This window comes from Enhydra lutris, unplaced genomic scaffold (genome assembly GCF_002288905.1).
Source record: "Enhydra lutris kenyoni isolate GAN:26980312 unplaced genomic scaffold, ASM228890v2 scaffoldscaffold94, whole genome shotgun sequence".
Classification (NCBI taxonomy): domain Eukaryota; kingdom Metazoa; phylum Chordata; class Mammalia; order Carnivora; family Mustelidae; genus Enhydra; species Enhydra lutris.
The window spans coordinates 1,580,954-1,607,383 of NW_019154178.1; the positions used below are offsets into that span (position 1 = coordinate 1,580,954).

Below are 26,430 nucleotides of genomic sequence, written 5' to 3' on the forward strand. Positions count from 1 at the left end.
CTGACTTGCTCTGGCACAAAACAATCATATCCAAGACATTCTTTCAGAAATTTTTACAATGCCTTGCTTGAACCACATGTAGTATGATGGTAGCACATTACAGCAGTACTAAAACATCTTGTTCTGGAAGAGTAAAATGAAAATGCCCAAGGACCTTGTTTGGTTCATTCTTCACTGTATCCCAAAGTCTAGCACATACTAAACACTCAATAAACGCAGGTGGTTTAGTGAAAGCAACAGGTTTTGCTTTGGAAGGACACACCGGGCTTCTAAAAGCAAAGAGATGATCAGATTTAAAAACAGAACTATGCTGGGGTGCCTGGGAGATTCCGTCAGTAAACCGTCTGCCGTCAGCTCAGGTCATGATTTCAGGGTCCTGGGACTGAGCCCTGCTTCGGGCTCCCTGCTCAGTGGGGAGTTTGCTTCTCCTGCTCCCTCTACCATGTGCTTGTGTGCTCTCTCTCAAATAAATAAAACCTTTAAAAATAAATAAATACAGGGGTGCTTGGGTGGCTCGGTGGGTTGGGCCTCTGCCTTCTGCTCGGGTAGTGGCCTCAGGGTCCTGGGATGGAGCCCTGCATCGGGCTCTCTGCTCGGCAGGGGGCCTGCTTCCTCCCCACCCCTCCCTGCCTGCTTGTGATCTCTCTCTCTGTCAAGTAAATGAATGGAATCTTAAAAAAATAAATAAATAAATAAATAAATAAATGCATTGAGAACCATCCTAACTAAACCCAATTCAGTTCAAAGACAAAGTTCTCTGCCCCAAAAACTTCAAACTGAAAGATATATTCCTGTTCACTTTAAAGACAAGTACTTGATTTGGTAAGAAGCAGCAGCCAAACATAAAAGCCTAGTCTCAGGGCTCCTGGCTCAGTTGATTAAAGCATGTGATTCTTGATCTTGGGGTTGTAAATTTGAGTCCCATGTTGGGTCTACACAGAGATTACTTAAACATAAAATCTTAAAAAACTAAAAACAAAAAACAAAAAAAGGCTAGTCTAGAGTTAAGTGAGAGAACACAAAAGTAGAATTCACAGGTGAGGAAAAGTAAGAGAACATAAACTGAGAATTCGAAAAAATACATATACATGTAACAAAGTTGTTTATACATACTTTCAAAATGTATTTTACATGTTCTTACTTCCTATAAACATTATATGCATGCTAGGTCATTTATTTTCCTAAAAAAAATTTCTCTTTCTAGGAAATAAGAGAAATAGTCATAGCAAATCTGTATTAGGTACTTGCTACATGATGTACAGGACGCTAGCTAGGTATATTACCTGCTACAATCTTTCAACGACCCTGTGCTGTATTACCATCATCTTACAGTCAAGAAAACCAAAAACCTTAAGTATTTTCCTGAAGATTACACAGTAAGTAGCAAAACTGGGACCTGAGCCTAGTCAATCTGATTTCCGAATCCATAATCTTAATCACTATTTCAGATTTTCAAAAAAACTGAGGGGGAAATACACCAATGTGCGGGTTGGGAGATCGGCTCATTACTCAGAAAAGCAATCATACCAAGTCTTCGTTGGCTGGACGCATATAATGAATGCCGCATGGACAAGGATGGGGAAGGGGTGGAGTGTTCTAGAAGTTTTTTGAGTAACTAAAACATAACAATTATCTTCTTGACTTTAATCTTTGTGAAAAATAACCTTTAACAGCAACAGCATATTACGATGTTGTCCAGGCAGTGTGTGCGGAACACAGCTCCACTGTTGTTCTGTGGATCTCTAAGTGCAAAACCCAACCTTACATGGTACTGAAGACACAGGAAATCCTAGGAAAACAGGCAGAAAGTGCGGATCCAAACTGCAGTCCCTAACTCATCCTGCTATGTTATTCTCATTTTTATGCCTTCGCAGGTATCTTCCCCTACCGAGAACGTCCCCTCTAAGCCTTACTGAGTAACTCATATTTATCCTTTAAGACCTGGCTCTTCCCCCTTGCAGGAAGCTATCCTTAACCTTTTCTTTCTCTCCACAGAGTTAATAAATTTCTCCCTTCTCTACCTGGGAGAAATGTACTATACTGTGTATTGTAGCGTTTGTTAACATGATTATCTTCTTACTAGATTCACTACTTTCTGAGGCAGGAAAAAAAAAAAAAAAACCTTCTCTTTTCCTAACACCATAAGTACAGAAATGGAAATGAGATAAGCATCAGAAAAATGTCAGCCTGCTGAATGAGAGATGAATAGAAAGAACACTTGTTTTTATTTGTCTTTTTTCTTTTTTCAAGATTTTTTAAAAATGTATTTATTTGACAGAGAGAGATCACAAGTAAGCAGAGAGGCAGGCAGAGAGAGAGGGGGAAGCAGGCTCCCATTGAGCAGAGAGCCCGACGCGGGGCTCGATCCCAGGACGCTGGGATCATGACCTAAGCCGAAGGCAGAGGCTTTAGCCATTGAGCCACCCAGGCGCCCCTATTTGTCTTTTTTAAAGTAGGCTCCAGGCACAGGATGGAGATCAAGACCTGAGCTGAGATCGCGAGTCCAATGCTCAATAGACCGAGTCACCCGGGTGCCACAGAAAGAACACTTGCTGAACAGAATTTAACTGTGACTTTATCTACATTTATATAACATTTTTTCTTTACACACACAAAGTTAAATTAAATCTCTCTTTGTAGTTTCAAGGTGATTACTCTTTTTTCTTTGATATGTTTCTGAATCTAAACTTTAACTTCCTAAAGTGCTGTCACTTCACTTGGTCTAATCTGCACTTGAGATGTACATCCTCCAATCTTCTTTGAAGACCTTTATACTCCATAAAATATTTGTACCCTGGAATTATCATACATGACTGATTCAGTCCCCCATATCCTCAAATGTCAGAGTTAATGGTTTCTTCGTTCAAAGACGATCTTTTAAATTCTCTCCATTAAGCACTATTAGGCTTCTTATATTAGTAAACATTTAAATTCTGGTGCTTTCATTTTCAGCAATGCTCAATTTAAAAAACCATATCATAAGGAATATCACCTCCATATTCTAAATAATGTCCCTTGTAACAAGAAGCCAACAATATAGCTACTTTCTAATCTGACACTGTCCACCTGGGGTTTTAGGACAGTTAGGACTAAACGAGAAGAGTGATTTGGTACCAAGTGTGGAAGAGATAAAATGTAAAACAAGTCAAAAATTCATGATTTATTTACTGTGGGACTATAAGATATAACAAAAGATAAGTTAATCAGTTTCACTAGACAGAACTCACACTCATAATTTTAACTGTCAACTTTTTATAGAAGGCTAAATTCTACTTTACTAGTAATCACTTCAAATCTCTCATTTGATTTATCTTTGTAACAACAGGAATATGTACTTTCTTTTTCTACAATGTTTCTATCCTCATCATAATTGCCAATGGTTTGTAGTTAACAACTGAAGCAATGGTACGGACTTTCAATTGTCCACAATTAAACTTTCAAAATTCAAAACAATGTTATTTCATACCATCCAAATGAATTTAGACCAATTTTAGCTCCTGTTCAACATCACCAGTATTATCTGATTTCTCTGTGGTAATTAGATTCAGTTAGAAAATCAAGAACAAGAGCTCAAAAATGTTTTCAGCATCTTGTTACTAGCACTTAAAAAAAAAAAAAAAGACTATAAGAGACACATTATTTCTCACTCGTACATTAGAAAAAAGCTGATAAGCTCTTCAGGCAAACACAGGAACTGTCTGCATTTTTCAATGCAAACATCTAAAAAGCAGTGAGGTGAATTCTATTCCGTTCATTTCTTATAGTTTGCAGAGGCAATCCTTAATCACACGTAAAAGGGATTAGAAGTAGTTTCATTCTACTTATCATCACTTTAATCTAAAAAGTTATATAGACCTAACTATGGAGAAATATTTCCCCATTAAAATGTAAAAAGAATGCATACACTGAAGTATTTATGAATGAAATTATATAATATCTGAAAGATTTGCTTCAAAATAAGCAAAGCAGGGGAGGCGAGGTGGCAGCAAGGCCAGCAGGTAGGGACTCAGGGTAGTAACTGGGTGATACTAACTGCTGAAGCCAGGGGCTGAATACAGAAGAACTCACTACATTCGTCTCTTCATTTCTGTATGTTTGAAATTTCCCATGTTTAAAAAATGAACAAAATAAAATGGAAAAAGTACACAATCCTGTCGTCAACTTGCGTATGTCTGAGAGCAAAGGACGAAAAGCTATGAAAAGCAAAACCAATCAATGCTAAAATAAATTTTATAGATTCAAATATACAAAAGTTAGCTGTCTAACAAAGGCAACAAAACTCTTGAAATAACAAGGTTATTACATTTCTGTCATCACTTAAACCTATAATTTATTATGTTGTGTCAACATCACGCTGCCATCGACCACCACCAATGAGGCGGTCACTAAAATGCTGATCTCTAAAACATGAAATGTAAGATTGACAGTTATCATTTACTAAGAAGACAAATCCTAAGTTTGAAAATCTAACCTCTCAGTACAAAAGAATATAAACAAAACAAAACCAAAAAAATTACAGGTAATTTAAAGAAAAAATAATTTTAGGGACGCCTGGGTGGCTCAGTGCATTAAGCCTCTGCCTTCAGCTCAAGTCATGATCTTGGGGTCCTGGGATCAAGCTCCGCCCGCATCGGGCTCTCTGCTCAGCAGGGAGCCTGCTTCACTCTCCCTCTCTCTCTCTGCCTGCCTCTCTGCCTACTTGTGATCTCTGTCAAATAAATAAATAAAATCTTTAAAAAAATAATTTTTAAAAATAGCAAAATAACTCAAAATAAAACAAAAATTACTTTCACTTCCCTCTTTTATGGCAACCAGGTTTAAGACATGTCATGCTTCTAGAAAGGCTGCCACAAAGTAGACTTCACAGCAGACATCAGGAAGATTATGTATTACTTTTAAACAACTCAGACCAACACACATAACTCAAAAAGCAACATGAAATTCTTAACTACAGATGCATCACCTACAGATATGCTAAAACTTCTCCACGGTGTACAGGCAGTCACTCTGGCAGGACTAAATGTGGCCACTTCTCTACTTGTAATTCCTGGAAGACTTAGGATAAAACCTCAAGTGGTACTGCTAATGTCATAAAGACACAATGCCTAGCAAGATACAGAGGAATAAAGTTATGCTCCATACTTTATTTTTTAAAGATTTTATTTTTATTTGACAGAGACAGCGAGAGAGGGAACACAAGCAGGGGAAGCCAAAGCGGGAGAAGGAGGCTTCCCACCGAGCAGGGAGCCCTAGGTGGGGCTCAATCCCAGGACCCCGGGATCATGATCTGAGCCAAAGGCAGTAACCTAAAGACTGAGCCACCCAGGCGCTCCTATGCTCCATATTTTAGAACACAACTCAAAAATATGACATGAAAATTGCTTTCGTTCCCTGATCCTTAGATTCTGAATAATTTCTTATAATTATTATAAGCATTATTTTTTAAATTATCAAGTATCTCATACAACCAAGACTATATAAATATGTATCTATATGCACAGATACACACTACATGCATATGAAAAACATATTATTTAAAAAACCCACAAATTTAGGGGCACCTGGGTGGCTCAGTGGGTTAAAAACCCACAAATTTACTATCCAAGTTAAAAATTAGAGAAAACATTAAACTTTTCACAAATTTCCATGACATTCTTACACAGAGGCCATGACAATAAAGAGTAGAGAAAATTGCACCGTTTTTTCTTCAGATCTTTACATTATCTTAACGAATCCTGTAATCTGTGCTATCAAAACACCTTTCTGAATTTCTGGTTCTTTTGAAAACGCAGTAAGTATTTTAAATGCCCAGTACTAGATGCATGGGTAGTCTGTCAAACAGCTGCTGCATTTTACCCCAGAAGAGTTTCCTGGATGCATGCACCCCCCCAACCAAAAAAAGACATTAAAACTTTCATTACAAACTTACTACAGAAATACACTGAAAACAAGACAAGGAAGGCAACCAAAGTATGCCTCCTTTTCAACAACACCAGATGACGCCAAAAACACATTCATAGTTACAAAGTTGCATACAGAGTGGAAGACTTCACAGCTTCCTAAGAATTAATAATGGCAAAAACTCTGCAGTTAAGTCATGAAACATCAACTTCCAGGAATATTCTTCCCTCCTTCTTGCCCTTCTGAAAACCACCCCCATCACAGAATCCTCAGCTTCAAGTGGATTAGAATCTGTCCAAGGACAGTGTCCATATATTACTCATCTGTGTGTCTCCTGCACAGAATTCAATCGATAAAGTTTGTTACACATAACACAAATCCAGTAAATGAGTTTAGGAAGCTTGAATCCCAATGTGAAACCGGAAAGAGGAGTTTAAGAATAAAAAGGAAAAAGAATAAAGCTATAAATATCTGAGCAATATGTTTTCTTACCACCTAATTCAGAATCCTGTACTAACGTTGCAAAAATGAGTTTATAAAGAGTAAAAGACACGACCTTAAAGTTCTCCTTACTTTCAACACACCAAAAACGGTCACAGAATCTTTTTCACCTAAAACTCATATCAACATCTTCATCTCCAAACAAAGCACCATGTATTTTAAAAGGCTTTAAATGAGACCTAAATATGAAAAGGTTCTACTTCATCACAATTTCAGTTCCTGAAATCGTCTGCATCATTTGTGTGACTGTGTTAAAGCTCGTTTAGCAGTGAGGGCCTTTCATCAGAGTCTCAGAAGGATAAGTGACCCCAAAAAAAACTTTAAGAACTACTAATCTGGCATATCAAAAATACTGTTTTCCAGAGATGCACCATTCTGCAGTCTTCGTTCAAGCATTTCCCCCTCATAGTCACTGACGGGATCCTTACTGCAAAATTAGTCTTTAGAGACCTCCTTCAGCCCAGCCAAAAGCTCCAATATCCACAGGAATGTCCAGCAACAGTGACCAGATCCCCAAAACAGTTCACTCATAAATGTCAAAAGAAGATGCAAAAGAAGGCACCGCGGGTCACAGACCTGCGCGCTTTCACATGGGTAAACACACTTGCATGCTTCCGTGTAAACCTGCCCCGGACAGTAAATTCCCTCCACACTCAACAGACCTTTTAGGAAAGTCTTAGTTTCAATCCCAACACTGACTCGTCCTTGGCGCTGGACTTAACCTACCACTGCCACGGCACTGTGTCCCCTCAGAGGCACCCAGGTTGTTTCCACAGGGTCACCTCGATTATTCTCCCCCCAAGGCAGGGACCACTCGCTGAGTAACTGCTCAGTAAACTCCATAAACACATCTGTGGGACGAAGGGGAGAAGATCCTCCCGCCCACAGACTTCAAGAGAGGCGGCCAGCTGTCCCCCAGCGGCCGCAGGCCGGCCGGAGCTGGGCAGACATCCTCCCCGCACGACACACGCCGAGCGTCAGATGCCGATTCCTCCACCAGCAATAACTAACCCGGTGTGGACGCCCGTTTCCTACAGGCCACCCTGCAGGGCCGGCCCAGGGTCGTGCACGCGTGCGACACAGCTCAGCCCCGGCAGCCGCGCCGGCCAGGCGCCCGCGGCCCCCGGCTCCCCAGGAAGCCGGACGGTGCGGGAAGACCCTGCCGGGCCCGGGCGTGCGGCGAACGCACCGCTGGACAAGCAGGCACCGCACTGGGGCACAACGTCAGTGTGGTCACCCACTCGGCGTGACCTTGGGGAAAGGATGTCGTCCTGCCTCCACTCCCCGCTCCGTGACGGGGGAAGTCGGGCACCGCACCGCGTGCGCACGGGCGCAGGACCACCCCGCAGCAGGCGCCGTTCCGAGCAGCCTCCGGCAGGAAGGCCGCCCCAGCCTCCCAGCCCGGCGGGGGCCGTCGGCTCACAGCCCGTCGGGACTCGCGCTGGCACGACCGGCCGCCGCCCGAGGACGGCTCCCAGGAGCACGACCGGCCGGGACGAGCGCCCCGTCCCCACCGCACACACAGACGCGGCGCCGAGGGCGCTACCGCCATGGCTCCTCCGCGCCGGCAGCAGCGGGCGCTCCCAGGCGGCGCAGGGCGCGGGCACGGCCGGCGGGGGGGGGGGGGGGGGGGGGGCGGGGCGGCCGGCTCCGGGACGCGGCGAGGCGCGCGGGGAACTCCCGCACACTTGCACGGACCCGAGCCAACTCTCCCGGAACACTTTCCGGCCCCGCGTGCACACACCCGCACACCGACTGCTCACGGCCACACTCGCCGTCCCCGTCCAAACTCCCCAGGACACCCGCTCAACTCGCACCCCGGGCCGGACAGCGCGCGCCGGGCCCGGCACCCCCGGCGCCCGCCCCCGCCCCGCCCCTGCCCCCGGGGCCGGGGGATGCTCCCGCCGCGCGCCAACTAACCTGTCAGGGGCCCGGGCGGCTCCGCCTCCGCCCGCCGACTTTCCCGCCCCTCCCCCAGCCCCGGAGCCCGCCCGCCAGGGACACCCCTCCCCCCCCCCCGCCGGGAGGGACTTCCCGGGCCGCTCAGGATCCTCTCGCCTCGCTCCCCTCCCCCACCCCGCCGCCGCTCTCCCGGAGGTCCAGGACCGGGAGGTGACAGGGGCGCCCGGGCCGCCCAGGCTCGCCTCGCGCGCGGAACACTTAGGCCCGAAGCCTCCGCGGGCGGCTCTGCTCACCGTGTCAGAGGCCGAGGCCGAGCGAGAGGAGAGTGCAGGGAAGTGGGGAAGGGGGGCGGCCGCCAAGCAGGCTCCTCGGCGGCCCCGGGTCGGCGGCGGCTCCCTGCCGCTTGTCAGGAGGCGGCCCGCGGGGGCGCGGACGGGCGGAACCGCGAGCGAGGAGAAGGGCAAGGCGTGCGGCTGGGCAGCGGCCACCGAGGGGAGGCGGTCCCGCAACCCAAACGGGGATCGACTGCCCCTCCGCAAAGCGAACCCAAAATGGCGGCGGGAGCGGCGGCGGCAGAGCGGCGGCGGCGGCGGCGGCAGCTCGGGAGGGAGGGCGGGCGCGAGCGAAGGGCGCCGCGCGCCCCCCCCCCCCCCCCCCCGGCCCCCCCCCCGGGCCCCCCCCCCCCCCCGCCCCCGACTCGGGCGGCGGAGCGCGCACGCCCGCCCGCACGCGCCGGACGGGCTCCGGGCTCGCCGCTCGCTCTCCCCCCGACCCCCGCCTTCGGCCGCCTGGCGCGCCCGCCGGCCCTTCGGCGCTCGCTCGGGGGCGCCCGCTCGCACGGCCCCCCGCCCCGCCTCGGCCCCTGTCAGGACGGCCGGGCGCGGGCCCTCACGCGTACCTTCGGCGGCGCGAGCCCCAGCCTCCTCCTCCTCCACCGCCTCTTCTTTCCTCCCCCCCCTTCCCCGCCCCCACGGCCACCAACCGCCGCCACGGCCGCCGCCGCCGCCGCCGCCGCCGCCGCCGCCCCCCCACATGCCCTCCGCCCCTCGCGCGTGCGCCTCCCACAATCCCCCCCGCCGGACCGTTCCATTCCGGCCGCCGCGGGAGCGGGAGGGGGGAGGCCCGGCGCCTCGGCGGGGCCGCTGTGAGGGCTGCAGCCCGGGCGAGGGGCGGGCGGGGGCCCGGGACGGCTCACCGCCTCGGCCGCAGCGCCGCGTCCCCGACGCTGGCTTCCGCGCTCGGCCGCCGGGCCCCGGTGGGCGCGTCGAGGGCGGCCCGGCTCCCCTCCGCCGGTTGGCGGGTGGACGCCGCGGCGGCTGCGCGCTGAGCAGCTTCCTGCCGAACGGCCCGAGCTCGCCGGGTGTTTGCGGGCAGCGCCGGGAGCGGCGTTCCCTCGGCGGCGCGTGCGGCTCGCGGCCCCGGGACCCTCGCAGGGGAAGGAGCCGGCGCTAGCGGGCTGGGAGCGGGACCCGAGCGCCCATCAGGTAGGGAGCGGGGCCGTGCGGCAGGCGGCTGTCCGGGAGGGGGGCTTCCTCCCGGGCTCCGCGGGGCGGACTTGGACCCGCCGGGAGCCCGCGCGCCCGTCGCGCTTCTTGCTTTGTGTGGTGAAGCCCAGCCCGGGGGCTCGGGGCTCACGGCCGGGCGCCCGCACGCTGCGCTGGAGCGCTCACGCGTGCCTCCGGGCGGGACCCGCTGCTCGGGGGCACCGGGGCCGGAGACCACGTATTCCTGGCTCCGCGCCGGCCTCGGTCTTCCGTGTCTGGCGTGTCCTACAGAACGTTGTTTTGCTTCGTTCTTTATCAAAAAGAAACGGAAAAGTGGACGTAAAACTTAGTCACGTCCGAGTGGGCCTTCCGAGTCTGTGAGATCCTCTCCGCCGAGCGGAGCGTGTTCCCGCTCGCAGACCCGGCGGGGCAGCTCGGCTGTGCGGGGCCGCCGGCCCTCCGGACGGTTCGTGCGGCCGCGCGGACCGAGGCCTGGCGGATTTCGGCGGCTCCTGACGCTGCTTCCTCAGCACTCTGCACCGACACGTACTTTCTCTTGGAGGGAGAATGCGGGGCGACTCTGGCCTGTCCGAACCCAGGGTCTGCCTAATCTCGCAGTTTTCGTTTCCCCCAAAGGGTAAAGCAGAATACGTTCCCGGAGGGATCTGTCTCCTTGGGTTTCCCTTTCCTTCACTTCTGTGGACTTGCAGGGATCCAGGGAGCGGCTTGAGAATCCCTGTCCTAGACTGACCTCAAAGCCCTGTTGAAGCTCTAAGGTTCAAGTAGACATACTTCCTTTCCACATTTCCATGCATGGGTCAGGTTGTGTTTGCTTAGTTTGTATTTTTGAAGGTAAAGAGAAAATTAGCTTTAATGATCTTATATATATTTGGTTTTCCTAACCATGTGTTAAGTCTCAGCTCTTTCATGGGGCCCATCTAAGTTTGCTTTAATCTTTCTTTAATTGTATCCTATATGCAAATGTGTTACCCTACCAACATTTTAATTTTCTTAAAAGATTTTATTTATTTATTTGACAGACAGATCACAAGTAGACAGAAAGGGAGGCAGAGAGAGAGAGAGAGAGAGAGGGAAGCAGGCTCCCCGCTGAGCAGAGAGCTTGATCCAGGCTCGATCCCAGAAGAGGCCAGGCTGGATCCCAGAACCCTGGATCATGACCTGAGCAGAAGGTAGAGGCTTTAACCCACTTTGCCATCTAGGCGCCCCCTACCAACATATTTAATTTGATGATAGGGACCAGGTCTAACACTCCTTGTGTATTCTTTTATAGCCCTAGTGGAACATAAGTAGTGGAAATGTTAAAAGAACTTTAGATACTTAAAATCTGAGAAGGGAAAGAGAATTAATATTTGAGGAATGCCGCGTGGGGAGAGCACGTGTTCCTGCTTAAATAACACTTTAGCATAGATCATCCTAATCCCCATATTACAGATGAGAAGCCTGAGGCTCCCAGAAGTCCAGGAACTTGGGATTTCACATTGGGTGTGGTGCTTGGGTGGCTCAGTCCTTTAGGCAGCTGACTTCTGCTCAGATCTTGATCTCAGTGTCCTGGGATTGAGCCTGCTCGGCAGGGAGTCTGCTTGTTCCTCTCCCTCTGACTCACTCCTGCTTCTGTGTGTGCTTTCTCTCAAAAAAATGAAATCGTTAAAAAAAAAAAAAAAAAAAAAGATTTCACTTTGTCCTAAAAACCTTTTTCACTATACCACATTATCTTCACAGTAAAAATTTGCCATCACCAGCATAAGTACATATGCTGCGAAGAAAAGACACTTAATGGATTCCACTGCACCTGCGCACAAAGGAAGTGGCTTTCGCTTTCTCTGCCTTCATCAGTTGTCCGCTGAGTAAGACAAGGTCACACCCCGTTCTTTCGTATAAGCCCCAGTGCCTCCCAAGCTGTATTAAGTACTCAGCAAAATGACCTTATTGAATGAATGCAGCCTGAACTCCTTGACCCAAGGAAGGTATGGAAGGCAGAATCGTGGTCTCCCAAAGATGGCTGTGCCCAGCCCCTGGAACCTGTGCATATATTACATGGCAAAAGGGAACTGAGAACACAGATGTTACTAAGTTTGCCAGTCAGCTAACCTTAAAATAGGGAGATTATTCTGATTATGTAGTAGGCCCACTGTAAGTACAGGAGTTGTGGAAAGATGGAAGATGGGGCAGAAGAGTCACGACTGGATGTTGCCGGCTTTGAAGATGAAAGAGCAGCTTCTAAAATCTGCAAAAGTCCGAAAACCAGGTTCTCTGCTGAAGCATCCAGAAAGCACGCGACTGCGCGTGTGCACTTGACTGAGGGACTTCTAAACCACAGAGCTGCCGGCGACAGATCTGGGTGGTTTTATACCACTAAGTTTCTGGTAATTTGGTGCAGCCGCTGGAAACTATGTGGAAAGGGAAGCGAAGGCCTCAGTAGGCTCCAGAACACCTGTCTTGGATTGTGGTTTTGTGCTTTAATTCAAGAGTTTGTTTTGTTTTTAAGATTTGATGATTTGAGGAGCATCTGGGTGGCTCAGTGGGTAAAGCCTCTGCCTTCGGCTCAGGTTGGTCCCAGGGTTCTGGGATCGAGCCCCGCATCGGGCTCTCTGCTCAGTAGGGAGTCTGCTTCCCCCTTTCTCTCTGCCTGCCTCTCTGCCTACTTGTGGTCTCTCTGTCAAATAAATAAATAAAATCTTAAAAAAAAAAAGATTTGATTGATTTGAGAGAGCACAAGAGGGGGGCGGAGTAGAGGGAGAGGAATAAGCAGGCTCCATGCTGAGCACAGGAGCCAGGGCGTCAGATGTGGAACTCCATCCTAGAACCCCAGGATCACAAGCTGAGCCGAAATCATGACGCCTAACTGCGCCACCCAGGTGCCTCCGTGCAAATGAGGCTGTGGTTCAGCTGAACGTTAGCCCTGAGAACAGTGATCCGTGTTCCCGGAGCTGCCTGGGTTTCCAGTATTTCCCTGCAGCTCTGCCTCTGGTGCCAGGCTTCGAGGTGTAAATAGACAGCCGGGCTCCATGGTCCTGCCGCACCGCAGCAGTCTTAGCTAAGCGCCTTCAGACTCAGCTGCTCGAACAGGAGCACTCAAACATGCTTTTCGTGGTGCTTCCTTGCTGGGGTGCTGTCTCAGGAGAACTTCCTCCCTGCAACTCCAAAATAAAGTTTCAAACGTTAAAAGAAATTTTTAAAGATAAAAGTCAACTAGAATATCATCATGGTTGACTTTATATGTGGTAAGTTGTGGAGAAATGCTATCTAAGCACAATAGTCTAAATTTCCTATCTAACAAGGGAAAAACTCCGAAATTTTGGAGGTGGGGGTCCTACCAAGATTTTTTTTTTTTTTAAAGATTTTATTTATTTATTTGCCAGAGAGAGAGAGAGAGAGCACAGGCGGGCAGAATGGCAGCAGAGGCAGAGGGAGAAGCAGGCTCCCTGCCGAGCAAGGAGCCCTATGTGGGACTCGATCCCAGGATGCTGGGATCATGAACCGAGCCAAAGGCAGCCGCTTAACCCACTGAGCCACCCAGGCGTCCCTCCTACCAAGATTTTAAACCACTGCTTCGGGTGATGGATTGCCTGTTGGGGAAGCGCGAATGGACACTCCAACTGCGCGGGTGCAAAGCCGAGCTGTGAAAAGTTGGGTAGAGCCTCAGTGGCGGTGGCACATAGTAGATTTAGGTGCCACAGTTCTCTCCATTTTAGAAGTGAGGGAACAGCCACATGGAGCTGAAGTAACGGGCTCGAGGTCACAAAGCTATTAAGTAGGATTTCAGCGCGTGGATTTGAGAGTCGGCGCTTCTGACCATTCTGCCATACTTCGCACTCTGTTTGTTGTGTCTGTAAATTGGAGATGTTACCTACATCATAGGATTGTCGTAAAGGTAAAGTGAGTTAATTCACATAAAGCACTTAGAGCCCCCCGACTTACAGAAGGTGTTGGGGATATGTTAGCTGTTGCTGTCATTGGAGCCCAAGGTTATTCTTCGGTGCACTTGAGTCACTGGAAGAAAGAAGACATCAATGCGGATGTCTCTTCCTTTGCGTGGACCGGCACCGCCCTTTTCTTTTCTATGTTGGTGCTGTCACTGCTCTCAGCTTGGTAGAAGTTAGATTACCAGAGGAGGGAAACATCTGGAAAACCTACTGGAGTGTCCTTGTTTTATAGGTGGGAAACTTGGCCTGAGAGAGAAGGAAAAAAAGACTTGTAGGGGCTAAAATCAGTGTCTTTTCCTGTAGGAAATGTTATGTGCAGGGTACTTGCGGTGCAATGTAAAGGGCTCATCTGTCCTGACGTGGACTTAGATGTGGTGTTGGGGTGAGGACCCACTGCTTTTAGTTACTTATTATCAATCTCTAAAAGTTTGATGCAGCAGGGTTTTCTATCCTCAGAAGTATAATTCCTGCAGAAAATTACGTGTTAGCTTAAAGGATCTCACTAAGGGTCTGTTGATTTGATTTTGTAAAATTTACTCTTCGGGTGATAGCAACCTGATCCAGATTCAAAGAGTACAAAGCACACCTCCCCCCCTGTTCCTACCCCCAGTGGAACCCATTCCTTCCCCTGAAAGCAACCAGTATTCTCAGTTTTTGTATATCCTTCAAAATATGGACCTTTTTACAAACAAATTGTGTGTGTGTGTGTGTGTATATATATATATATATATTTTTTTTAAGATTTTGTTTATTTGACAGAGAGATCACAAGTAGGCAGAGAGGCAGGCAGAGAGAGAGAGGAGGAAGCAGGCTCCCTGCTGAGCAGAGAGCCCGACTTGGGTCTCGATCCCAGAACCCTGGGATCATGACCTGTGCCGAAGGCAGAGGCTTTAACCTACTGAGCCACCCAGGTGCCCCTATATATATGTTCCCCCCCCGCCTTTTACACGAGTGATAGCTAACTGTACACCGTACTCTGTGCTTTCTCTCCCCTACCTAATGCGTATGGAGGTTTTCCTTCATCAGGCGCAGAGGGCTCCCAGGCTGTGGTGTTAACAGTGGTGTGCCTGTGGTGTAGCATCGCAGGGCTGTGCTGCTTGCCCACTGGTGACAGATACTTAGATTCTTTTCATCTTAAGGTTAGAAACAGTGTTGCAGCTGAATAATCCTACATTCATGACAATCTGTTTCCATTATGTCGCTGTAAAAATGGTTTTGGTTAGGTCTCATTAAAAAAAAAAACCTTTAACACGGACACCTTACTGAAGTGTGGACAGTTTTTATTACATGAACAATATTCATATTACTAATTATTGTTAATAACATTACAAATCAAAGTCAAAAAAAAAAGTTACCAGCAACATGAGCACCACCACGGACCAGATTATTTTCTGTCCATCCTTTTCTTTAAGTGTTCATGCATCCGCACTTCAGAACACTAATCTAAATGCACCTTTGGGGGGGCGCCTGGGTGGCTCAGTGGGTTAAAGCCTCTGCCTAAGGCTTAGGTCATGGTCCCAGGGTCCTGGGACCGAGCCCCAAGTCGGGCTCTCTGCTAGGCAGGGAGCCTGCTTCCCCCTCTCTCTCTGCCTGCCTCTCTGCCTACTTGTGATCTCTCTCTCTGTCAAATAAATAAATAAAATCTTAAATGCACCTTTGGGTTGAGCTCAACCTAGCTGTGTCCCCGGCCCTAAAGCTGGAGAGTGTTACAGCTGGGCCTGCGTGTTCGTGTAACATGCCTTCTGCAAAGCCTTCAGAAGCCTCTCTGATGTTTCACCAGTCTCACGTCCGGGAATTTCTCAGGTTCAGTTTGTTGATGAGGATCTAGGGTCCCCCCAGCCTCAGACGCAATCCTGGGTCCTCCCTGTCCCCTCCCTCTGCCTGCTCCGTTGGGAGAGTCGGCCCATCGCACTGGCACTCACTCCCTTGCCCTAGGACAATGAGTGCAGGTGGTTTGCAGCAAAGACACCTAGTTTGTGCTTGTTCCAAGTTGTTATCAGTGTGTTTCAAGGAAACACCTTTACTTTGAGAGCCCAAATGTGGGGAAGTAGACATAATGAGGATCACAGAAAGCAGCATAACAAATTCTGGTTTTTTGAACCGAGATTGTGAAAGCAAGGAGGGTAGTTTCCGTGAATCAAATTCTTTCCCCAGGACTCAGGATCTAGAACAATCTTTCTCAGCCTCAGCACTCACTGTTGACATTGGAGGCTGGGTGACTTGTTGTGGGAGACTCTTCTGTGCAGGACAGGATGGTCAGCACAGTCTCTGGCCTCCACTCCCTGGACGCCACCACCACTCCCCCAAGTCTGACAACCAAAACCATGTCCAAAAATTTCTAAATGTCCCCCAGGGGGCAAAATTGCCCCAGGTGAGAATGACTGGTGTGGAAAAAGAATTGCTGGGGTGCCTGGGGCTCCAGTCAGTTAGGTGTCTGCCTCCAGCTCAGGTCATGATCCCAGGGTCCTGGGCTCGAGTCCTAGGTCGGGCTCCCTGCTCAGCGGGGAGCCTGCTTCTCCCTCTCCTCCCCACTCGTGTTCTCTCTCGCTGTCTCTGTTGCTCTGTCTCTCACTCTCAAATAAATAAATAAAATCTTAAAAGAATTGCTGATCACCAGGACATCAGTCTTACTTCAGTAGAGAGTAAGTCATGGCAGACTGATGAATCCTTTTTGTCTGAATTCCTTGGATGGTAAATCAAAATAACGACATGACATGCGTCGCATCTTCAGTAAAGTAAGGCATTTGATAGTCTTCTTATGGCCTTTTGGGGAAGTACGTCCTGAACGTTTAATTGTTTGAGTAACCATACCCAAAGACTCCTCGTTAATTCGGTTGAAATTCCCTTTACCGTTGACATCCGCGCACGAGTTCTCATTCTTAGCTGCACATGGCAATCAGCTGGAGGACTTTGAAAACTGCCAGTGTCTTAAGTCTCCCTGCAAGAGACTGTGATTTAATCAGTCTGAGAAATAGTCTGGGCATCAAATGTTTTAATTATGGGCGGACCTCGTCTCACAGTGCTGGCCTCTGTTGGGTTTTTACAAATGGAAGGTTTGGGGCCACCGAGTGTCGGCGCTCGTGTTCCAACAGCAGCTGCTCTCTTCCTGTCTCTGTCATACTCTGGTGACTCACAGGATCTAAAATTGTTCATTGTTTGATTTTCGCGGGGATCTGTGCAGAGCGGTCGTGGATGGCACCGGCGTCCCTGGGGACCCCGCAGGCTGCCCCCACGAGACGGCAGACCTAACGGACACGCGTGTGACGATGGCTCCGCCGACAGCCGTTCCTCCGTCTCCCTCCCCGCGGGCCTCCCTCGTCCCAGAGATGCCACAGTGTGGACACAAGGCCAGTTCATAACCTGAGGACGGCCTCGACGTGCTCGTGCAAAAGGAAGAGTCGCTCGTCCGAAGCTGGAAGTCTGGAGCGAGCAGGGGTGGAGCGAGCCGGGGTGAAGCTCGGCGAGGCAGGCGTGTCCGGACCCGACACCCCGGGAGCCTGGGCCTTGGACGCCAGCGGTCAGCTGAGCTGTGAACGCAAAGGAGAAGCCATTGGAGGAAATGGAACGTGCAGTTCCAGTGAGCACACGGGGTGAGGAGAAGGCGGGCTGGACGTCGCTGGTGCGGGGAAGATCGGAGCGGTCCGGGCTGAGTGTCCCCGTGGCCACGGCGTCCCCATCGGCTGAAGTCCAGATCAGGATCAGAGGGGTCTGAGCCAAGCGTCACAGCAGCCACGGTGTCCCCTTCGGCCGAAGTCCAATTCAGAGTCAGAGGGGTCTGAGCCAAGTGTCCCAGTGGCCACCGTGTCCCCTTCGACTGAAGTCCAGTCCTGAGTTAGAGGGGTCCGGGCCGACTGTCCTGGCGGCCACCACATCCTCTTTGGTTACAGTGTGGTCTGGGGTCAGAGCGATCTGGGCCAAGCATCCCAGCGGTCATTGCGAACCCTTTGGCCGAAGTCCAGTTCAGGGTTAGAGGGGTCCAGGCCAAGCATCTCGGCCACCATGTCCCCTTCGGCCGAAGTCCAGTCTAGGGTCAGAGGGATCCGGGCTGAGCATACCAGCAGTCACCATGTCCCCTTTGGCTGAAGTCCAGTCCAGGGTTGGAAGGGTCCGGGCTAAGTGTCCCTGAGGCCACTGTGTCCCCTTCGGCCAAAGTCCAGTCCAGGGTCAGAGGGGTCCGGGCTGAGCATCCCAGCGGTTACCACGTCCCCTTTGGCTGAAGTCCAGTCCTGGGGCAGAGTGGTCCAGGCTGAGCGTCCTAGCAGTCACTGCGTCCCCTTCAGCCAAAGTCCGGTCCAGGGTCCGAGCGGTCCAGGCCGAACGTCCCAGTGGTCACCGCGTCCCATTTGGTCGAAGTCCAGTCCTGAGTCGGAGGGGCCCGGGCCGAGCGTCCTGGTGGCCACCGTGTCCCCTTCGGACAAAGTCTGGTCTGGAGCAGGCAGGGGTGGGTTCAGGGAGGTGTCGGGAAAGAAGCCGTGTCCGTGACCCAGAAGTGGCCGGTGAAGCAGCAGGTGCTCCGGAAGGCGCAGCTCAGAGAGTCCCTGAAGGTGCCACACTGACCAACTGGTTTTCCGTGGGGACGAAGCAGCCTTCGTGGGGGCACAGCCAGGACTCCCGCAGCTGGAGAGGAGAGGGCAGGGCCTGGCTGCGGGCTCCAGGGGACAGGGTGCCTGTGTCGTTAGGGGCGGTGAGCGGAAGCCGGCGCTCGGGGGCCGCTCCCGGAATCCCAGGGCCCTGTGGGATGACGTGGACTCCACGCCGCAGGGGCTCGAGAAACGGCCGGCAGAGCCCGGAGGGCCACACGCCTGTCCCCGGCAGGGTTGACGGAATGTCTGAGCTCCACCCCGAGACCTGCCCGGAACACAGACCCCGGTCCACGCACTGTTGCTCGCTGCCGGGGCACCTTTGCAGTCCTCCTGCTGGTCTACTGAAGTCTTTTTAAGATAGAATTAAAAGTACTACAGAAGGTTACCACTCGCAACTATTTGTGTGGCTCAAGATTTGTAATACTGTGTGCACAAAAGAAAAGCTAAATTTCATTCGATGCTGAAACTGGTAAGAAACTGCAACTAGGTTTCATAGTTGTTTTCGAACTCTAGCAGAGTTAACTTCTGTACGTTCGTCAGTGCTCGTCACGTGAGTGGACTCTTAGTCCCCTCCGTGTGTGTCCCCGCATCCCCTCTGGTGACCAGCAGTGTGTTCTCTAGAGTGAAGAGTCTGTTTTTTCATTTGTCTCTTTCTCTTCTTTGTTCGTTTGTTTGTTTCTTAAATTCCACATACGAATGAGATCATGTGGTCTTTGTCTTTCTCTGATTTATTTCGTTTAGCGTCATATTTTCTAGATCCATCCAAGTCATTGCAAATGGCAAGCTTTGGTCGTTCTGATGGCTGAGTACCCTTCCCGTGCTCCGCATTTTTATTCGTGTAGCTGCGCTCGCCCGCATTCCCACCAGCGGCGCCCGGGGGCTGCTCCCTGCGGCCTCGCCAGCCCTTGCTGGTCCGTGCGGTTTTGGTTTTGGCCATGCCGGCCGGTGTGAGGTGGCCGGTCCTCGTGGTTCTGATTTGCGTTTCCCCGACGCGGAGCGATGCTGAGTGCGTTTTCGTGTGTCTGTTGGCCACCTGGAGGTCTTCTCTGGAGAAATGTCTGTTCGTATCTTCTGCCTATTTTTGATAGTTTGGGTTTTTTGTTTGTTTGTGTTCAGCTATAGAAGTTCTTTATATATTTTAGATCCTGATCTTTTATTGGATATGTTATTTGCAAATATCTTCAGTTTGGCAGGTTATCTTTTAGTTTTGTTGATTGTTTCCTCTGCTGGGCAGAAGCTATTTATTTTGATGTCGTCCCAACAGTTTATTTTTGCTTTTGTTTTTCTTGCCTTAGGAGACAAATCTAGAAATATGTTGCTATGGCCCATGTCAGAGACCTTACCGCCTGTGCTCCCTTCTACGATTTCTAGGTTTCAGGTGTCACATTTAGGTCTTTAATCCACTTTGAGTTTATTTTTTGTGTATGATGTGAGGAAATGTTCCGTAGTTTTTTATTTAAAATTTTATCAAAACAACTCCTAGTTCTCATTGGTTAACTGTATAACTAATGTTAAAACCCGTGTACTTAGAAGCCCTTTCATTACGTAAAAGACATCTACAAACTGACATAAGGTTCAGCATTAATGAAATGGATTCTGACAATTACTTTGCTGAGACCAACATCACGAGTAGCTGCACAGGTCAGTGGCAAAGAACATGGTCTCATGACGGGGATGTAGGCTCTTGAGTGCAACAACCACGTTTACGCACAGCAGTCACAGCGGTTTCCGTGGGTCAGAAAAATTTTGATTTTCTAGCTCCTTCCATAGAGAGGTCAAGTCGGCTTCCTCCCCACCCCGGACACTATGCTGGGCTAATGGGCTGCGGTCGGACGTAACCCCCTGCTGGCTCTTAGCCAGGTTTGACAGGTCTTCAGTGCTTTAGCTCTCCGGGACCTTTGCCTCCGCTGTGATATGTCAGGCCGCGCTGCCACGGGATGAGAGACCGTGTGGAGCCGAGTCTGTCCCACCAGCTAAGGCTGACCTTGCCAACCTGAGACAGCCCGACCTGATCCAGAACAGAACTAACCAGCCCAGAGCTGTGGGCTCGTGAGCACTAACAACAAGATATTGTTTGAAGCCGCTGAGTTTTGGGGTGGCCTGTTTGACAGCGACAGCTGGCACAATGCTTCCGAACGACGCTGTGACGAGAAGATGACCCAAAGCATGTGATGTCTACAGCTCTTACAGTAATCAGGACCAAACTCATCATGGCGGTTTCTGCTATCACTGTTGTTTTAATGTGGCTGCATGGCACATTTTTTACTAATGGCTTTATTTAAGATTCACAAACCATAAAATTCAGTATCTTTGAAGTATACAGTTCAGTGGGTTTTTAGTACATTCACAGAGCTGCATAATCACTATCGCTACCTAATGTTAGAACATTCTAGTGACCCCAAAGAGAAATCCATGAGTGGTGACTCTCCATTCTCCCCTCTCCCAACCACTAATCTAATTTACTGTCTTGACAGATTTACCACATTTCGGATCATTAGAATTCTCCTACAGGTGTCTTTTCTGACAGCCTTTTTCTTCACGTAAAGATTCACCCATGTTGCAGCATTTATCAGAGCTTCGCTTGTTGTTAGGACTGGATAATACCCCGTGGTACGGCTGCACCGACCTGCTCTGTCCATTCTTCGGCAATGGACGTTAGGGTTCTTTCCACGTTTTGGCTCTTGGGAATATTGCTGCTGTGAGCATCTATGAACAAGTTTTTGTGGGCACATATGTTTTCATTTCCTTGGGTATATGACTGGGTCTATAGTAGAATTGCTGGGTCATTTGGAAACTATGTGTTTAATTTTTTGAGGAACGGTCAACCTGTTTTCCAAAGTAACTGCACGTTTTACGGCCCCACCAGCAATGTATGAAGATTCCGGTTTTTCCTCATTCTTCCCAGCACTTGTTACTGTCAGTTCTTTTGGTTTTAGCTATCCTTGTGAGCATAAGGATATCATGTTGTTTTTGATTTGCATTTTCCTAATGACTTATGGCACCGAACATCTTTTCTTGTGCTTATTGGCCATTATATATCTTTTTTTTTTTTAAGATTTTATTTATTTATTTGAGAGAGAGGCAGTGAGAGAGAGCATGAGCGAGGAGAAGGTCAAAGGGAGAAGCAGACTCCCCACGGAGCTGGGAGCCCGATGCAGGACTCGATCCTGGGACTCCGGGATCATGACCCGAGCTGAAAGCAGTCGTCCAACCAACTGAGCCACCCAGGCATCCCTGGCCTTTATATATCTTATTTGAAGAAATGTCTTTTTTAAATTCTTGGCCCATTTTTGAGTTGGTTGCCTTTTTATTGTTGAGCTGTAAAGAGTTCTTATGTATTACGAGTACAAGTCCTTTATCAGGTATCATTTGTGCATATTTTCTCCTGTTCTAGTCTCACTTTCTTCATGGTATCCTTTGAAACAGAAATTCTTAATTTCGATAAAGTCCCAAGTATCTGTTTTTGTCACTTGAGTTTTGGTACTACGAAACCACTGTCTGATACAAGGTCACTTGTATTTAATACGTAAGATTTACTCTTACGTATTCTTTTAAAAGTTTTATTGTTTCAGCACTTCCAATCAGGTCTGTATTCTGTTTGCGTTACTTTTTATGTATGATACGAGGTAGGGGTCCAGTTTAATTTTTTTTTAAGTCAGAGGAAAAGGAGGGTTTCAAAAGTGACTCTTTGATTCCTGGCTCATTCAGGAAACGAATAATACTATGATTCTCTGAAAGATAAAATCCTTACAGAGAACCAGGCTTTGGTTTTTAGTTTTGTCCTTAACTGATTTTTCTTTCTTTATTTCTTTCTTTTTTAGTTGAAATATAGTTGACACAGTTGCTTTAGTTTCGGGTGTACGACATAATGTTTCAACAAGGGGTTTTTTTGTTTGTTTTTAAGATGTAACTCATTTTATCTTTTTTTTTTTTTTTTAAGATTTTATTTATTTATTTGACAGAGAGATCACAAGTAGGCAGAGAGGCAGGCAGAGAGAGAGGAAGGGAAGCAGGCTCCCCACTGTGCAGAGAGCCCGATGCGGGGCTCGATCCCAGGACCCCGGGATCATGGCCTGAGCTGAAGGCAGAGGCTTAACCCACTGAACCACCCAGGCGCCCCAAGATGTAACTCATTTTAGAGAGAGAGGGCGAGCGAGCACAAGCGGGTGGAGAGAGAGAATCTCCAGTGCGGAGCCCGGTGCCTGGCTCCGTCCCACCACCCTGAGGTCATGACCTGAGCTGGAATCACGAGTCGGATGCTTAACTGACTGAGCCAATCCCGACAAGTTTATGTGTTGTTCTGGGCTCACCACAGGGTAGCTACCATCTGTCACCACACAATGCTATTACTGTCACTGACTGTATCTCTCCACGCTGTATGTTTTAGTCCTGTGACTTACTTATTCCATAACTGGAAGCCTGTATCTCTCACTCCCCTTTACCTGTTTTGCTCATCCCTTGACCCCCTCTCCAGCAATCATCAGTTTGTTCTCTGTGGGTTCATTTCTGCTTGTTTGTTCACTCGTTTATTTTGTTTTTATGATTCCACATATAAGTAAATCATATGATATTTGTTTTTCTCTGATATACTCAGTTAGCATAATACGCTCTAGGTCCGTCCATATGGTTGCAGATGACACATTCTCATCCTTTTCTATGACTGAGTAGTAATCCACCTCTTTCACACACACACACACACACACACACACACACACCCTCCATCACTGGGCATGTGGGTTGCTTCCTTATCTTGGCTACTGTAAGTAATGCAGCAGGAAGCACAGGGAAGCATGTATCTCTTTGAATTAGTGTTTTTATAGTCTTTGGGTAAATACCCACTTCAACATAATTATTTTGCCTCTGGATATCTGGCTGTCTTAGCACTATTTGTTGAAAACATTTTTCCTTCCCCCATTGAGTTGTCTTGGTGTGCGTGTTGAAAATCAGCTGATTGTGATGTAAGGCATTTTTTCTGAACTCACAGCTGCACCCCACTGACTCATGGATGTGGGTCAGACACGTGTCATCTATCGACATAAGCTGATAGCACACTGTCTTTGTTACTGTGGCTTTGTAGTAAGTTTTGAAATCAGGAAATGGGAACCCTCCAACTTTGTTCCTTTTTTTTTCCAAGGTTATTTATGCTTTTATGGGTCCATTGCATTTCCATATGAATTTTGAGATGAGCTTGACAATTGCCATAAAAAATGTTGCTGAGATTTTGATAAATAATGGTATTTTTTATAAAAAAGAGAACTGAGGGGCACCTGGGTGGCTCAGTGGGTTAAAGCCTCTGCCTTTGGCTCAGGTCATGGTCTTAGGGTCCTGGGATCGAGCCCCGCATCAGGCTCTCTGCTCAGCAGGGAGCCTGCTTCCCCCTCTCTCTCTGCCTGCCTCTCTGCCTGCTTGTGATCTCTGTCTGTCAAATAAATAAAATCTTTAAACTTAAAAAAAAAAAGAAGTAAACTTAAAATCTTTAGAAAAAAAAGAGAGAGAAGTGATTATTTTAATGAACTGCATTCTCAATGAAACAACGATATGATAGACTGTTTAAAAATAGTCACTCTTGGGGCGCCTGGATGGCTTAGTCCGTGAAACATGTGCCTTCGGCTCGGGTCATGATCTCAGTGTCCTGGGATCCAGCCCCTCATTGGGCTCCCTGCTGTGTTGGGGAGTCTGCTTCTCCCTCTGTCTCTGCTCCTCCCCCTACTTGTGCTCTGTCTCGCTCTCTCACTGTCTCTGTCAAGTAAATAAAATTTTAACAAAAAAGTCACTCTTAAAATACAAAATCTAAAAACGATAGGTCATACCGAAAGAGCATTGATAAGTGGGAAAGGAACTTGTATTGGGTAATGATTGCTTTAAAAAACTGTAGGCATTTAGCCAGGAAAAGAAAAAACAGCACAGAACTACACTCCGTTCATCATGTGGGAAATGGCTTGTAAAACCCAAGAGAGGGACTGGGATGGTGAATGGAAGCTGCTGGGAGACATTTCAGCTCAGATTGTGAAAGAGTTTTCCAGAAAAGCTGTCTGAAAACTCTGTAGCCTGCCTCCGAGTTCCCCCGACTGGACGTGTTCAGGTGCTCAATGATGGACAACGCAGGACACACAGTGACTAATGGGACAGGCTGCCACTCTTAGCCATGATCAAGGTGCTCCGTCCCTCTTCTCACCTGGGTACAATAATGTCTCCCTAATAGTTTTTGGAAGTTAATACCTGTACATTGCTCAATATAGAACCTACTTCTAGAAAATAGTGATTAGGGGCGCCTGGGGGGCTCAGTCGTTAAGCCTCTGCCTTCGGCTCAGGTCATGATCCCGGGGTCCTGGGATGGAGCTCCGCATCGGGCTCCCTGCTCCACGAGAAGCCTGCTTCTCTCTCTCCAGCTCCCCCTGCTTGTGTTCCCTCTCTCGCTGCCTCTCTGTCAAATAAATCTTTTAAAAAAAAATAGTGATTATTGGGACGCCTGGGTGGCTCAGTTGGTTAAGCAGCTGCCTTCGGCTCAGGTCATGATCCCAGCGTCCTGGGATCGAGTCCCGCATCGGGCTCCTTGCTTGGCAGGGAGCCTGCTTCTCCCTCTGCCTCTGCCTGCCTCTCTGTCTGCCTGTGCTCGCTCTCTCTCTGACAAATAAGTAAATAAAATCTTAAAAAAAAAAATAGTGATTATTGTTAAAATCGAGGTAGCACTGATTCAGTTCTGCGCTAGTTCTGAAGAGTCCAGTTCCTGAGCTAGATCGTCTTAACCCGTAGACTCTCGGCTTCTCTCCACGAATGCCGCTCCGTAGCAGTTTTGTCCCTCACGGCAGAGGCGAGTGACAGCCCCCAGGTCTTCACTGGATGACTGGTTAGACAGACACCTCCTCACCGTGGCACAGGGTTCAGGGTCGAAGGAACAACTCTTAGTGCCTATGACACACAGCCTGGGGGTGCCTGGAAGTCAGGACGAGCGATAAGCCGGTATCAAAGGCAGCCTCCCGTGCGCGTCCTTCATAGAATGTCCCCGAAGTGACGCGATCACCGGAATGGAGAGCAGGGGACTGGTCGTCGGGGGTCCAGTGGGGCCGGGGGACTTGGAGGTGACAACGCGAGGAAACATCCCGCACACGAGCTCTTCGGGCGACCTTCAGCCGCAGGCGGCTCTACAGTGACCTCAGCGGAACACGTTCGGTTTGCAGAACAGACTGACTTCTGCGACCGCTGACGTCCGAGTCAGCAGAGGGCTCTGGGCCGCCTTTCTAGGCTGGGTTCGGGCCCTTCCCGACTCCTGTCCGTGTGCATCGGAGCTTCCTGTGAGGGGACATCAGCGCGTCTTTCATCGGGGCAGCGGCAAAACCTGCCATACAGTGGGAGTGGGGACCCCTTCCCCGGCGCCCCGGGAAAGGCTTCGGACTCAGGAAGTGACTCGTCTCCGGGGTCTGTGTTTCCCACATTTAAAGCAACGCCTGGGGTCGGAGAGAGGACTCTTCTGTCTTGGAAGAGAACTGGGCAATTTAGCTTTGATTTTTCCATCACTCCTTTGGGGCGTTTGTGGTAAAATATGCAGAACGTCAGATTTACTGTCATTTCCAGCGTGCAGGTCCACGAGGTCACACCCACGTTCCTGTGCAGCCGTCACCGCCATCCGTGCCCAGAATTGCCGTCTCGCACGTCAGTCTGTTCCCCTCGGGGCCCCAGGCCCGGCGGCCAGTCGGGAGCCGCGCGCCTGCCCTGCACACCTGCGAGGGACCCGGGAGACCTGAAAGGAAACTCAGTGCCCGAAGTGTTGAAGCAGTGGCGGCCGTGAGCCTTCGTCCCGTGCTGCCCTGACCCGTACGTGCCCGAAAGTGGAACCGGCCACGCCGCCTCTGCTTCCCCGCGGCTGTAGGAGCTGCTCTGCGACCACGTATTTTGAAAGAGGAAAACATGGTTTCGTGCAGGTTGTTTGCTGGGAGATCAAACTTTGAAAACTCTCCACCTTCTCCCCTTGTTTTTAAAGTAACTTCCATTCATGTTTTTCGTATTTATGTATTTGAGAGAGATGGCACGAACATGTGCATAAGCCGGAGGGGCAGAGGGACAGGAAGAGAGAACCCTCCGCAGACACGGGGCTCAGTGTCGGCACTGCGAGTCACG

The 26,430-nt window shown here is 49.2% G+C and overlaps 3 protein-coding genes across 5 annotated transcripts in view; 1 reads left to right on the plus strand and 2 right to left on the minus strand.

The window, feature by feature from the left end:
- The window catches only part of LOC111138933 (ASH1 like histone lysine methyltransferase), a 189,099-nt gene extending 179,855 nt beyond the window's left edge, over positions 1-9,244 (minus strand). The window contains exon 1 of one of the 2 annotated variants that reach the window (XM_022490937.1): positions 9,203-9,244. The gene's annotated coding sequence lies outside the window, so the exon portion shown is untranslated. Of the gene's footprint in view, positions 1-8,597; positions 8,873-9,202 lie in introns of those variants that run through there. The other variant, XM_022490935.1, reaches the window with a different exon arrangement.
- Positions 7,434-17,800, minus strand: LOC111138815 (collagen alpha-1(I) chain-like). The gene is made up of 6 exons (XM_022490718.1): positions 17,788-17,800; positions 17,236-17,412; positions 16,544-16,615; positions 9,287-9,730; positions 9,024-9,166; positions 7,434-8,903 (listed from the first exon to the last, which is right to left on the minus strand). The coding sequence occupies exons 1-6, from the start codon at positions 17,798-17,800 to the stop codon at positions 7,434-7,436; spliced, it is 2,319 nt and encodes a 772-aa protein (XP_022346426.1).
- The window catches only part of LOC111138895 (death associated protein 3), a 31,794-nt gene continuing 16,326 nt past the window's right edge, over positions 10,963-26,430 (plus strand). The window contains exon 1 of one of the 2 annotated variants that reach the window (XM_022490856.1): positions 10,963-10,978. The gene's annotated coding sequence lies outside the window, so the exon portion shown is untranslated. Of the gene's footprint in view, positions 10,979-11,470; positions 11,664-26,430 lie in introns of those variants that run through there. The other variant, XM_022490855.1, reaches the window with a different exon arrangement.